This window comes from Chaetodon auriga, chromosome 2, assembly GCF_051107435.1.
Source record: "Chaetodon auriga isolate fChaAug3 chromosome 2, fChaAug3.hap1, whole genome shotgun sequence".
NCBI lineage: Eukaryota > Metazoa > Chordata > Actinopteri > Chaetodontiformes > Chaetodontidae > Chaetodon > Chaetodon auriga.
In genome coordinates, this window is record NC_135075.1 from 6175334 (window position 1) to 6190470 (window position 15137).

Genomic DNA, 15137 nt, shown 5'->3' on the forward strand with positions numbered 1-15137 from the left:
ATGTTTTAAAGTAGGAGACCTGCAAACATTAAGGGATGAGGTACATTTTGGAGAAGAGTCTGTTGGAAAAGGCGAATAATGCCTCATCTGTTGGTTGGACCATCTATACATTTGTCTGCTTGTCCCTCCATCGTAATATCTGTCTGTCTTACTTTTACTCTCTCCTTCTAAATGCTCATCAGTATGCAGAGGCTGCAGTATGACCTATTAAAAGTCATTTGTCAAATTGCAGCCAACTGGCTTGCCTGCAATCAGGCTCAATGTGAATATATTTTGACATGTGTTTTTCCTGCCCTCCACTGAGTGCCTAAGGACCTGTGACAGCCCAAAGCCTCTCTGAATACTAATAAAGTTAGCACTAATACAGTTGGCAAGGACACACACACACACAAACAGGAGTATTGTCAGCAGAGTGACACAGCAGAAGCGATCTCCATATTCCTGTAATATAGTACCTGACAGTCACAGCAAGTGGCACTGTCACCTTTGATCACTGACAAAATGTGTCAGCCAGCGAGCGTAGGATGCCAGACACACATACACACACACACACCAGCAGAACTATGATTAAGCACGCAGACATATTTATACAAAAACGCAAGACCCACACATGCAGGATAGCGGGTGTGTGTGAGAGTTGGTCATGTGTTTCCCAGCAGTGGAATCCTGTCCCTGGAGGCCAGCTGGATGACACAGATGTTTGTGGGCTTTGGGAGCAGATGCTGCAGAGCTCCTGGAGCACAGTTTTTACTCTGTGGCCAAGTCGCAGAGCCGTACTTTGGCATGATTTTAACAAACAAAAAAAAAAAAGTGGTGTTTGATAGTGAATATAGCTTTGACCTAAGACGTTGATGTGGACAATGAAGAAGTTTTAGACAGCCAGATGCATTCGAGGGTCAGACGTTTGATTTGATATTTAAAAACAGAGGCCAGGGAAGGCCTGCTGATTGATTTCAACTGACCTTAACCAGACCAACTGGACACGCAGCGTTTGCTCAAAACGAAAAACAGTAGGGCTGCAGCTAATGATTGTTTTCAATATGGATTTTAGCCCAAGGAGACATTTTCAAACTGCCTGTTTGTAGACAGTCCAAAACCTAAAGAACTGCGATTCACTATCACATAAGACAAAACCAAGACAGACAGAAACTCTTTACTGTTTGGAAGATGGAACCAGAGAATATTTGGCATTTGTGTGTGAAAAATGACTTCAGCTGGTAATCCATCCTACAGCTGTCAAGATTTCACTCTCAGCCAGAAGTATTGAACTGCTGGGGGTGCTAGAGGAAGAGTCAGGGAGGATTCATCCTCTGGGGACCATGAATGTCCTGTATGTACAAAAAGTTACAGCTGTCCATCCAGCAGTTGTTGGGATATTTCAGTGGCCTCTAGAGCTAGTTAGAACAAGTCCATTATGTTTACATTTATGCAAGTGTCACCTTCCCTTTTCCATAGTTGTAGAAATGATTACTTGTGCTTCTGTTACTGTGTGTGTGTGTGTGTGTGTGTGTGTGTGTGTGTGTGTGTGTGTGTGTGTGTGTGTTTGTGCTTTTTGTGTCAGGATTTTTATGTCAAGTGTCAGGTCGTGTTTGCAGACCTCAACAATGTGTTAAATGCACTGGGTGTGTTCGTCTCCCTGCTAATGGTTATGATTCGGTTGCTGCTCATGTGGCCGTGCAAGTGCACAAATCGGCTCAAGCTGGAGTTGAGTGAGCTAGTAAAGTTTTGGCAGGCAGAGGAAAACCTCAGTCGTTTTCAATGGACATAAACATCAGTGCTGCTCTGCCTTCAGGGTACTGTTTTCCCCTGCTAACTGATCATTTAAATAACAGCTACACATTTAGACTGTGTGAAATGACACACTGAAGCGGGATGAAAAGGTGCGCCCGCTCATTTGCCGCGCAGGTTTGATGGTATGATTGAAGGATCCTGATTGTTTATGTCCTGATGATGCTGACAGACATCTCTTTTCCATCGTTTTTACTGCCATTTATGAGGTCCCGTCTGCTTTTTCGAGTTAATATAACGACCCTGGGTTGAGCAGCCATCATCCACACACACACACACACACACACACACAGAGTTTGGCTCAGCTTAACTGTGCTGAATAGGCTGTGGTAGCTGAGGCATTATACAAGGCAGGGGGATGAGACAGAGTCAGCAGTTAGCACCATGCAGCAGTGTGGATTTTATGCTGCCTGGCTGCCTTCTTGCTAGCCTAGCGTAGCACGACCCAGGCTGTCTGCACGGCTGTGTGCTAGTCTACCATGACGTAGCTCAGGTCGAAATGTGCCCTCAACACTCGTTGAGACCTCTTTGTAACTCTAGAATATCAAAACCATGTGGCTGGCCCACTGGCCCGATGGTTAGAGAAAATGTCCCCTTTTGACTTTGAGTTCAGCACCTGCAACCAGTTACAACCAGGTGGTCCCTCCCAGTGTCCTTAAGCAGAACGCTGAGCCCCTAACTGGCTCAGTCACAAGCTGCACAGGGTAACAGTGTAACTGCATGATCCACGCTTTTCTCTTTTTAAAGGAAGCTCAGCGGTCGTTGGCTCACTGTTTACTGACTTTCATATTGATTTCACTGGATGCATTTTCATTGCTGAAAGGTCACGGTGTATTTTTTCATAATAGCTAATCCTAAAAGTTACTCTGCTTTACATCACAATACACGTATACGTAGAAGTGTAAAATAAGCAGTTTTTATCAACATCATGTTCATGTTCATGACTTTTTTCATGTGTTTTTTTGTTCAGAAGCACAGTTTGGGGAAGGGGTTTACCCCACCTTTAGGCAGTTGGCACAATGATCCAATTGAATAATTACTGTCACACATAATTCCTTAAGAACTGCACTCTGACTTCTGTGATGTTGTGGGGTGATTGACTGCCTCGCCTGAGGAAATAGACAAAAATGCAACATTTCACGTCTCACAGTGTCTGATTCTGTGTCCGTGCATTAGATCATCGTAGTGACGTATAGGAAATGTACAGCGTGTCGTGTGAGGGTTCGTATGCTTCCTCGAATACATACATGAAGGTTTAAACACGTTTTCTGGAATTTTCCCATCAATGGTCGATGGAATTTCAAAATAAAAGCAGCTCTAAGGGGTGTAGCTGGCCTAAAGGTCCTAATCAGGCTGCAGAATAATGAAGCCTGGCTGGACTGGACTGCTGGAAAGGGTTTCATCCTCCTTTGGCAGTGCACCTCTGGGTTCAGATTATCTTTCTTTGTTCCAAACTACGGGAGCAGGAACGGTATGAGCACCATTCTGTCTCTCAGGTGCAATGCTGATGCATAAGTCTATCTCCAAGGTTACCCCACCTCAAAAACAATAGCAAAAGCGAAGAAAACCTGCTCCCCTGGGCTGTTTGGAGAAATCTTGTTTGTGTTTTTAGTGCAAGTCAGAGCATTGACACAGGGATTACAGTTCATTCCACAGCGGGTTACACATTGCAGGCATTGCTCAGCTCGATAGAATATGAAAAGATGCCAGGTTACTTTCTGATTTGGATGTTCACGGTGTGATGATGCACTGGTTTAAGAAATTAAAAAGGAAGGAGTGAGGGATGGATTCCTTGTCTACTCCCCTTTCGTCACCACTTCTCTTTCTGTCTCTAACTGTCTTATTTCTCATTCAGCTGAGTGATTTATTACGTCTGTCGTCTCCTTCCATCACTGCACCAACATCGGCTCGAAGTCTTGCTTTGGAAGGTCGGTTTGGTTGTTGATGTGAGATGAAAAGAAATGGTTTTAGAGCTGGAAGAAATAACACTGCAGTGATTAGCTCACGTGTCTTCCACGCTGTATATTTGATGTTGTAATTAAAAGAAGCAAACACAGTTGGATTCTGCCACATACCACATCTGCTCAGGTTCATGCATGTTTCAGGTGTGTGTGTGTGTGTGTGTGTGTGTGTGTGTGTGTGTGTGTGTGTGTGTGTGTCCGTCCTCAGCCTTCCCTTAACTATAAATGGCTTATCAATTTTAATCAGACCACATGTGGTTTTCAGACGTTCCATCTCTGCCAGGCAACACACACCCACCCACCCACACACACACACACACACACAGTACAAGCACAGTGTGCCAGGGGTGTCAAACCAAGTCATAAATCACTGGTGGATCAGTCTTTCCAGATCATCTGCAGAACCCATTTGTCTCTCTCCACTGTCGTCACGTTGTTCAACAAGTCCTTCAGTGACTTTTGTGCACATTGAATTATTATTTTCTTTTAAGAGTATCTGTCAGCCACATTTCAAGCTGATTTAAAACCTTGATTGTGAAATGTTATTGAAACAGTCTAAAGCTAATACTGATGATGACCTACATAAGCAAAAGACCATCAGCGAGACGATTGGTGGCGGGTTCTACATGCTGATTCTCAGTGCCCCTCACTGGATCTGATTACCTGTCAGATGAAACGATTTACAGCAAACAGACCAGAAGAGCCTATGTTTATGTTTTCCCATGCAGTTTCTAAGTGAGCAGTACGTTAGCCAGTTGAGAGGAAGCAGGAGGAGGTTTTTCTTTTGAGAATTTTCTTTTTTTTTTTTTTTGTGGCTATGGCTGATACTGGGACAGGATCAGTGACGAGAAGAAGAAAAGGATTGACCAGAAAAAAAAAAAAAAAAAAAAAGGGACAGTGATAGAACACGGGTGAAAACACAAGTCAATCTTGGTCAGTCATTGAACAGATGGAGAGAGTTACAGGATGTGAAAGGATGCAAAACTGATCCTCTACCATCGTGTATAGCAGCTGAACATGTTGTGCTTTCATTTAGCAGTAGTGGCTAGTGCACCGACACCCTCCCTCCATTCGTGCTGTCTCATCCTCTCTTCTTGGCCTGGAAATAGGCAGAACTCCTCAGGTAATGAAAGGCAGGCACACTTACTCTTTTTTAAAAGCCTTCTTATCTTGTACACCTCTGCTTTCCAGCAGAGGTGAACTCTCTCCATCGTGTAACACTCCACATTCAGGTGGCAGGACACCAGACCTATGTCAAATAAAGGTTTTATTATCATCTCAGAGGACTGAGAAAATCTGCTTCTGTCTGCCCAGATAGACCAGATGGGCGTGAGGTGTTGCTACTACGTATGCAGCCATCAAACGCAAATTTACAAGATTTTCAATTTAAAAGCGAGCTGATAAAATCCCCCAGCAACACTCACTTCATCTGGCATCTACGTTCATACTATACTCATTTCTGTACAAGTTCGGATGGAGATTTAATCCCCAAAAAACTGTTCTTCAATTTGTGTTTGGCTTTTTTAATTCAGAGATGCCTGGTTCAAGTTGTTGACGTATGAAAAGCTTTTTAAAAAGAACGTCAGACCATTTAAAAAGTTAAATATCTCCTCTCAATGTCTGTCAGGCTCAGTAATACAGTCCCATGTTTACTGTTTGTCACAGTCACTTTTAACACAGTTGCACATCAGGCCTTTTATCGGCTCATTTGAGAAAGTTCATTCGCTGACCTCAATTGACTTTAAACTGGTGCTGACAGATTTACGTCTTTACTTTTGTTTTGAAAATGGCCTTTAATACAAGTCCAGGTCATTATGAAGATCTTAAAAAGTTTTGTGTTCGGGCCTCAGAAAGCAGATGCAGCAGATAGCCTTTAAGTGAATCCACTTCAGACTGAGTGTTTATATGAGGTCAGTACATTTGGACAAAGTGCTTAATAAGCTCATTAAGTGGCATAAACACAGTTCATGCATTGTCTTTGTGCTCTGGCTGACTCACAGTTGGATCGGTCCAGTTTTTGCTGATGTGCTAACGTAGTCTGATGGAACATGTTGGAGGAGGCGGCGCAGATGGATGAATGATCCTCTTGTTTCTGTGATCAAAGACTGATGACACAACCCAGTGTCACTTTATTTATTTCTGCCTTTGGTTTTTGTTTTTGTTCCCTTTCTTCCTTCCTGTCCTGCTCTGCCGTTCCCGCAGCGCAAGATGACAGGACACACGTGTGTGCGCATGTGTGTGTGTGTGGTCTGACTGTGTGTCGTTTGCCCCTTGCCTTGGCACCACCATTGATTTCCTCCCGCTGTAACTTCCTGCGTGAGCCGATTTAGTGTTTCCAGTGGCAACGCTCACACTCCAACCATCTCTTGAGGGGCCTTCCTCCGTCCCTCTATACCTCTTTCCAAGTTTGCTCCTTCCGTCCATCCGTCCATCCATCCATCCATCCAGGACTGGCAGACCACAGCCTGTCTCATTCATTAATCATCAGCAGTGAGAAGGAACAAGGGAGCAGTCATACGAGCGAGAGGAAACAGAGAAAGGTGGCAGGAATGGCAAGTGCAGGAGACTGGAGGTTAAAGATGAAACTTGAACCTCCAGAAAATCAAAAAGTTAACGCGGAGATGATCCTGACCATCCAAACTCTGTCTGCTTGTTTTTCAGATCCCCTTCTCTCTGGTGCAGTTTCCACTCTGGGAATATTTAAAGGTACGTTTCAGATCTTTCCATAAATGTTTGCCTGACTGACTCACCTCCCTCTCTGTCTCTACTGTCCATCCACTTCATCCCCCGTCATCACCTCCACTCCCCGCCGTTCCTCAGCACCATTATTTACAGTAATTATTGTCAGTGATAAATCCGTAGGAAGGTTATAATAGTGTGCTTCCGCTCTGACACATTTACAGCAGGCTCACCCTCTGCGTTCCCCTGTATCATTGTGGCAGGCGAAAATGGGACTTTGCGCCCCCGTTTAATGGGTTGTCACGACTGCCGTGAAACCAGCCTTCAATTTATCGCAAGCATATCCAGCCGTGTATATCTGTCTCCTCCTGGCTTTTTTTCATCTCTCTCTCTTTTCATCGTGTGACTCTGAAACGCATAAAAAGCTGTTTCTCTTTGAAAAGACGGCATTTTGCTGGAGTGACATCATGTCTCAAGGGCGCGAGAGGCGGACAGTCAAACATTCCATCAATGTTAGGAGCTAACGGCCGGCTAAAATGAACAATACACTGTACAGCTGTGTGTGTGTGTGTGTGTGCGTACTGTATGCGCTGTTTGTGTCTGCGCATTTGTGAAAGTTAGATTTTGTCGTCCACAAGTGTCTCTTTGTCCCTCAGTCAAAGGCCCTCTCTCTCCAGGCCATCTGGACACGTCCGTTGGCGGAGAGCTGAGCTGCTGGAATCTGGACCTCTCCTCTTTCTACTTATCCTCTACTCCATCCATTGGCTCCCTGCTCCCAGTCCTCCCAGATGTACCCTCAGTATTAACGTGGTGCTCTGAATAGCTAATGAGGCCTTTCCTCTGCTACAGTGGCAGAGAGTAGCTGACTCGTCATGGAAGGAGATGAAAAAGCAGCTACTTGCAGCAGGTTTTTACTGCCATTCCTTTAGAGTGACCACCAAGATGTTCAGAGGCTTTCCTAAACAAGAATAACATGATTTAGTTTGAAAAATGCCAGAGCGAAGGAATTTGAGAGAGTGCATGTGTGTGGCATGATCTCCCATCTGCTTTGTGGGATTGTAATGTGCTGCGTTATGGCCTTTTTCTTTTTGCTTCACACCGAGCCAGCACAGCTGTCAGGGAGAGAATCAGAAAGAGGGAAAGGGAGAAAACCAACCAACCAACTGCTGTTGGCCTGTTGGAGAAGGAGAAAGCAGACAAATCCTTCCGTGGAGTGCATTAAGTTCAACGCGTCCTTGATTTTCTGGGATATCACGGAGAGGCTTATTCAAGGCAGAAGGACACAGAGAATTGTAGAAATTCATCAAAAAGTCACAGGATCTAATAGGACTTTACACATTGGCCACTGCACGGAGTTTGAAAGTGTTTTGTTTTTTTTTTTTTTTTCACACCAGACTTCGGTATCCATGTGAATAATTCTCACTGTTCTTTCACACATTAATTTCACAATATTGCGGTTTTCACTCAGTTGTTTTTCCCAAACAGCAACCGTAGAATAAGCTTCACAGCTCAGCCCATCTGTTCTGACCTCAAAAACAACATTAGCAAAACAGGAGGGTGTAACACTTTTAGGTTATGATTGAACACCAAGAAAGAGCCACAAATCATTCGAGGAATTTTGCGTCAAAGGCATGACGGGAACTCGTATTTAACCAATGAGATGCGCTCACAGATGCTGTCTTCCCGCACATATACGTGCGCGCAAAAACACAAAGACATACTTAACGTCCTGACACACTCGCATGCACGCAGACCGACCTACTCTTTCCTGTGGGAAGTCGTCCAGGTGCAAAGTCTGACCCTGACATGAGGGTTCAAAGGTCAAAAAGTTTGTTTTCCCAGGTTTACCCCTTATTATTTATTCATGAAACAAAGAGGAAGAGGTGGAGAGAGTCGCAGAGACGGAGAGGACTCTCTCAGCGTGAGGCCTTTGATGTGGAAAACAAAATCTCCTTTTTAATCTGCCCTCTAATGGAATACACATGACACATCCTGAGCTCGAACACACTATCAGCCAGCTCCTCTCCTTTGTCTTTTTCTGTGTATTTACTTGTTTGTGTTTGCATGTGTTGTGCACGCACACATGGTTTTCGTGATGTCCACATGTGTGTGAGGTAGGAGGAAAAAGAGATAACATGCAACAGATTAAGCTCGTGGGGGGGGGGGCAAAGAAAATATTAGTAATCGCTCCATGCTGTTGCTCAATTGCTCTCCCTGAGAAGTAATCATACCTTGCAGCGCCCGAGGCGGCCCAGCTGTCCATATGCATTTTATACAAACACTAACGCTGCATAGTCAGTCTCCTCATCGCTTTGCTGAAACTAGTAGGGGGAGAAGAAGACGAGAGTCTCAAAACAAAAACATCAGGCGGTGTCACTCAGTAGCCAGTAGTGGGCAAGCCGCCCTGTGAGGGGTTTCAGGCACAGAGAGTACTCATGAAACGCTTTAAGCCTTCATTTTACGTATTCATTTGCTGTATATAATCCACTTTTTATTCAATTAACTTTATTTTTAAGCAAATATCTTTAGTGTAGCCTGAACTGTAGAACCTGTAAAGCTGTGTAATCCTTTTTTAACCACTCCATAGTTTTCATGTAAACAAACATGAAAACTAATAATCTATACAGACAGATTATTTCACCTTTAATTCTCTATATCACAGTTCCAGAGGGTCAGAAGTTTACATTCACTAAGTTGACTGTGGCTTTTAACAGCTTGGGAGATTTCTGAAAATGATAGGCTAATTGACATGATTTGAGCTAACTGGAGGTGTAGCTTTGGATGTGTTTGAAGGCCTTCGTCAAGCTTACTGCCTCTCTGCTAGACATCATGGGAAAATCAAAAGAAAAGAAAATGGTGCACCTGCGTAAGTCTGGTTCATCAGTGAGAACAACTTCCAGTCGCCTTAATGGACCTCATTCATCTGTGCAAACATCAGCACACAAATGTAAACACTATGGCGTCACGCAGCCGTCACACCGCTCAGGAGGGAGTGGTAATCTGTCCTATATCATCATGTCCTGAAAAGCTGCTCAGCAAGGAAGAAGCCAGTGCTCCGAAACCACCGCAAACAAGCCAGACTACAGCAGGACCCAAAGCGTGCTTATGGCAAGATGGCTTCAGGACATCAAGTCAAGGTACTGGAGTGTCCATCACAGAGTCCTGATCTCAATCCAACAGAAACATTGTGGGCAGAAGTTTAAAAAAAAAAAAAAGTGTGATAAATCCGCCTCAGTTCCAGCAGCTCTGTCAGGACCAATGAGCCAAAAAAGCAACTTACTGTGAGAAGCTTGTGAAGTTAAACGATTTAAAGACAACGCTACCAACTGAGTAAGTGAATGGAAACTTCTGAGTCACCGGGACTGTGATGAAAGACAAAACAGCTGAAAAAAAATATCTCTCTGCTTTTATTCTGACATTTCACATTCTTAAAATAAAGTAGTGATCGAAGTAACGGAGCTATCAATATACCATACCAAGTTTAATTCCATGTATTTCCAATTAAATGCATAATTTTATTATTTGTGTGATTCACAAAATATATCTGTCAACCCTCAACTGTCACAGTGAAATGGATCAATAATAGAATTTGAGAGAAATGCGTGAGCTGCAGTCTTGTGTAATAATTTGATTGTTGAGCTTTCGACTGCCATTTGGCCGTTTTAAATGTCACTGCGGTGGGATCTATTGCAGGGCTGTTAGCATTATATTGTAACTTCATTACCCCCCCCCCCCCCCCATTTTCTTATTGTAGTGTAATCATTCAGGTTTTTTTTGGAGCACGGCTTAAAAATTGGTGCATTTTTATGACACGTTTAACATTTATTCAGCTGCATCTAGCTGCTCAATCAGTCAACAGACAGACTTTAACAAACAGAACTCTGGTTTCCTTCAGCGCACCTGACATTTAAACTGTCTAAACCTAAAATTACAGTTGACTTGGAGCAGTTTCAAGAGGGGCGGTCTGAATTTATTTTAATTCTATTTTTTTTGACACTTTTATCTCCTCCACAGAGAGAAAGCTGCCGTTCTCCAGGAAAACAATCGCAAGCAACACACGACGTAACATTCAGAATGTGTGTTATGTACATGTGTGTATAGCTGCAATTTAAAGCTTTTCTTTCTTGTGTGCGGTCTTGAAGGGGCCCCACTTGGACAGGACAGCCTGGCCGGTGGCCCCCATGTAATTTGAGTTTGAGACCCCTGGTGCATATCGCATATTCACCCTGCTCTACTATTCTGTGTGTTTTAGCGCTTGGACACATAAATGTTATCAAATCACGTGTTGATATGTGAATATGTGCTGACCTACTGTGCTTCATGATGGCATCGAGACAAAATGTGTGAAGCATGATAGAGTGGGAGCGCAGCAGCGTATCCTCTTGCCTCCCTCTTGTCCCGTCCCAGTTCTTGGGAAACAAGAAGCATGACATCACTGGGGAGAAAAGGCAACACAAAAATAGCCGGACAGCCTGGTTCCCAGCCGCGAGCCTGGACCCCAGACCGGACCAAGGTTCACAATGTGTTTCCAATGTGTCTGATATCTCCAGTAACTGCAATCTTCTCTCTCTTTGTCTCCCTCCCTCTTTCTCCCCTTTTCTCGCTCTTTCGTCATCCCCCTCTACTGACAACCCTCTCTTTCTCTCTCGACATTTCTCTCTCTTTCTCCCAGAGTCTGTGGTCATGGAGGCAAGGTCACACGCTCTACTCTTGGCAGGCTGCAGTGTGCGGAGCTTTTGCAGGTGCAGGGGATTATTTGCTGCTTTGGGAAAGAGGCGGGGGGGGGGGGGGGGGGGGGGGGGGGGGGGGGCGTTGGAGGGGGTGGATGAAGGGATGGAGGGATGGGTGGAGGGATGGATGGCTAGAAGGGCAGGACAAGTTTACCCAAAGCCACATTGTTGTAAGATTCCACAAAGGTGAGCTCAGCTGGCCAATCACATCCTCACCTGCACAACAGATCAGAGGAGAGAGAAACAGTCGAGATGAAGGCATGGAGGGAAATGAGAGGAGGCGTTTTTCTTAAACATGGTGTTAAATCAACAGTCATTGTTACGGTGATTCGACTTTGTTGTCTCATAAAGATCTTATTATCAGACTTCTCAAGCCCTTCAGCCAGTGAAAATCATACCATAGCAGACTTTAATGGTTCTGTCTCAGCCTGGATGAGTATCAGGGGAGAGACAGACGACCGAGGGATGAGAGGGGGCCGGTTCCTGGGTATGGGCCCCTGCAGCTGTGCGACCTCCTGAGCGCTGGGGCCTGAAGTGGTTTAAAGGAGAGGGATAGAGAGAGGCACGGGAAAGAGGGGAAGAGGAGAAAGGGAGTGGACTGAAAACAAGATGAGCCGGAGAAAGAAAAGCAACTGGAGAGAATTAAATTAGACTGAATCACAAGAGATTAATAAAGATAAGATGAGTCAACGATCAGCCTTTAAAATGGTGAATTTGAACGTCGTTCTGAATTTGATGGTTTTGTGTTTTAATGTAAGTTCCATCTGAAGAGGATAAGGGCGTTTTTTTGATCACAAAAGTTAACAGCGTTTCCAAGACAAAGAAACTCCAAACCAAAAAGTTTGGTTCAATCCTTCAGCGTCACGATCATGCGCTCCATAGACGGTTTGACCTGCTGCATCGAGGTCAAACCTCTGAAGTCTTTATGCAACTTTAGATACATAAAACTAAAAAATGGCACTCCTGAGAGCTTTATATCAGTTGTTTAGTTAGGTTAGGGCAGGACAAGTTACAGCGTATCTTACACCGGTCATTCGTATTGGTTCATCCAGTCAGGTGACATCACACAGTTCAGAGCACAGCTCCTCCCAAATTCAAGCAGAGGTCTGATCAGCCAGAATAAATGAAAACACCTGTGTGGGTGTGCCGCGCATGTTCCGTCAAATTTGACCTTACTTGCGCTGGCTTTGTTTTGTATTTTGTGCTCACGATGTTTTATAGCTTTCTTTATATGAAACTGTGTGTGAGTGCTGTTGTTTGAGCTTTTTGATCTTTTTTAATGCCTTCAGGAAAATGAAGTTTTCCTGCCGAGAGTTTGAGTTACATGTACACAACATAGCATGTACCTCCAGGATTGTAGTAGATTGAGTAAAAAAATGTGGCACATCATCCATCTTTCCACTCAGTCTTCATCTTTTTTGCGATGAAAAAGCAGAACCACAATCAAAATACATATTTCAGGAGCGTAGTTCTGCGAGCAGCCCGTGTTGGACGGTTGTAGCTTTCAGTCCATAAGTCTTGCGATGCTTCAACGCGCCAGACAGGACAGGAAGATTGAGGTTAGCTGCTGGAGGGGCGATGGAGAGATGGAGGTGGAGAAGAGAAGAGGGGATGAGGAAACAGCGCCCCGAGGGGCTGAGACGTGGCCCTGCGCCACTCCACCTGGACTCAGTCCACGCCGGGAAGAGAAGCAGAAGAATAGAGTAAGAGACAGAGGACATAGACTGAGACATGCAGAGGGAAAAAAAAGACAGAAAAGACTTATGAAATAAGGAGCGGAGGGGTTTGAGAAGGGTCCTCAACACATGTTTTTAGTTGTCAGGCTAAAGTTTAGACGGGTTGAATCTTTTCTAGTGAAGATTAAACTGTTAAACTGTGAATAGAATTCAGCTCGACAGACAGATTGACAAACTGTTAATTTGGATATGTAGGAAAAAGGTCTGAAAAATACGGAATTGGCAGAATAAAGGGTCATCCAAGCCAAAAGGAGGAAAGAAGGAAAACGGGTGGGGTGGCAGTATGGGGGGGTGTGGGTCCAGGGTAGGAATCAAGTTCACGTCCCACTGCGACCGAGCTGCTGTCCAAGAGGGATCCTCAGGTTTCAGTCACTTCCCCTTACATCGCGCTTCACACTCTCTCTTTCACTCATACATAATCAGCTTGACACTGGAAATGCTCACACAGGCGCGTTTAATCATCCCAAATATCTCCACCGCTACCCCGCGCTGACTTACGACGGACTTGACCCCGTTTGAACCGCCCAGAGAAAAAAAAAAAAAAAAAAAAAAAAACACTGCCTAACCCGAGACGAGATTACATCAGCGTCTGATTTGGGTCTAACCTTCATCACATCACATGGTCCTTCCAGCCAAATTTAGATCCTCCAATTCAGCGCTCCATGTGTAAGATTTATCCGGATAATGCATCCTTTTATTGCCATCCAAGAATATTACAAGACAGGCTGCAGTGAGAGGGCCCTATCTTTTTATCCTTGCTGAAGTTTTATCCGCCCCAGTAAAGGAAAAAAAAAAAAAAAAATCATTTCCATCCATCCCGTCTTCTAATCATCCAGCATTAACGAGTCAAATGTAACGTTGTGTTACACCACACTGATCCTCATGTTTTCCTGTATCCTCAGCTCACTTACAGTCACACTGCTCCTCGGTGGCCCATATGGATATGTTTACTGAGAGCAGTTACTGTGTTTGTGGCAGTGACACACACACACACACACACACACACACACACACACTTCGACACACTGCAGCTCAGTGGGGACACCTCTGGATCGCGCCACCCGTTCAGCTTCCAACTTGGAAGGATGGAGAAAAATTGGGGTGTAACTGCTCTATAAATCTCATAGGAGGGAGTGTGTGTTTGTGTGTGTGTGTGTGTGTGTGTGTGTGTGTGTGTGTGTGTGTGTGTGTGTGTGTTGAGGAAAGGTTTGGGTTGGATGAGGCAGTAGGAGGGGGGGGGAGTGGGAATAGAAGTGTGTCTGTCTGGTTTTTGTGGTCTAATAACATGGAAGGTCTTGGATGGGGATTATTATCATTTTTATGAAGTTAATGGAGCGGAGGACCAAGAGCCTCACTGTTTATTGCTGAATTAATACATTACTGTATCTGTGGTTAAGTAATCGAGCTTTTTTATGGGTTATTTTGAATATTTAAAGACTCCTCCGAGAGCACAGCGAGGGCCTTTTATGTTTGTGCTTCGCTAAATGTGTGTGTGTGTGTGTGTGTGTGTGTGTGTGTGTGTGTGTGTGTGTGTGTCTGTTGAAGGTGCGGTAGCGGCGTTTGTTACCACTCCTCTTGACGTGGCGAAGACCAGGATCATGCTCGCAAAGGTATACACACTCAAACGCACACACACAGAGCACACCACCTCCTCTGGCAGCCACTTTTAAACAGTGCTGTCAGGTGATGCCTCGCAGGCAGAGAGCTGAGCGGATTTCAACAGTGTCAGCACACGAGACGGAGCGGGACGAGGTAGCACCGGCACAGTAGTGAGACACACACACACACACACACACACACACACATCTATCATCTGATCCGGACTATGGACAGTGTCGGGGAGACATGTTTGTGTGCATGGTTAGTGTTAGACGGGGGACTTGTTGCTGCTCCACAGGAATTTCCATCTCAAGGCTGCTTGTCACTGAGAGGTGAAGCAGAAGGCCAGTGTCCCTCCTGTTAACTCCTCTCCCCGGTCCGTCCTCTCAAACAGTCCCCCCCCCCCCCCTCTATTCGTGTGTAGTGCTGTCCCCTCCTCTTCCTCCCTCTCTCCACCTCCTCTCTTTCACTTCTGGCTCGCTCTTACTGTATGTCTGGCTTCCCTCACTCCGTCCTGTGTTTTCGTTTGTGTGTGTAAAGGGTAGTGAGTTCAGAGTTACCCCAATCAGCCCCCCCACATTCACACACACACACACATGCACACACAGACTTGTCCTTGGAGAAGACACAGTGTTCCATTCCCC

General features: G+C 44.9%; 1 protein-coding gene across 1 annotated transcript in view; it reads left to right on the plus strand.

Moving 5' to 3' along the window:
• slc25a26 (solute carrier family 25 member 26) overlaps positions 1-15137 on the plus strand; it is a 48804-nt gene that overhangs the window by 24868 nt on the left and 8799 nt on the right. Inside the window, exons 6-8 of the mRNA XM_076751355.1 lie at positions 6411-6455; positions 11101-11170; positions 14440-14504. Coding sequence (XP_076607470.1) covers positions 6411-6455; positions 11101-11170; positions 14440-14504 — 180 coding nt within the window. The remainder of the gene's footprint in view (positions 1-6410; positions 6456-11100; positions 11171-14439; positions 14505-15137) is intronic.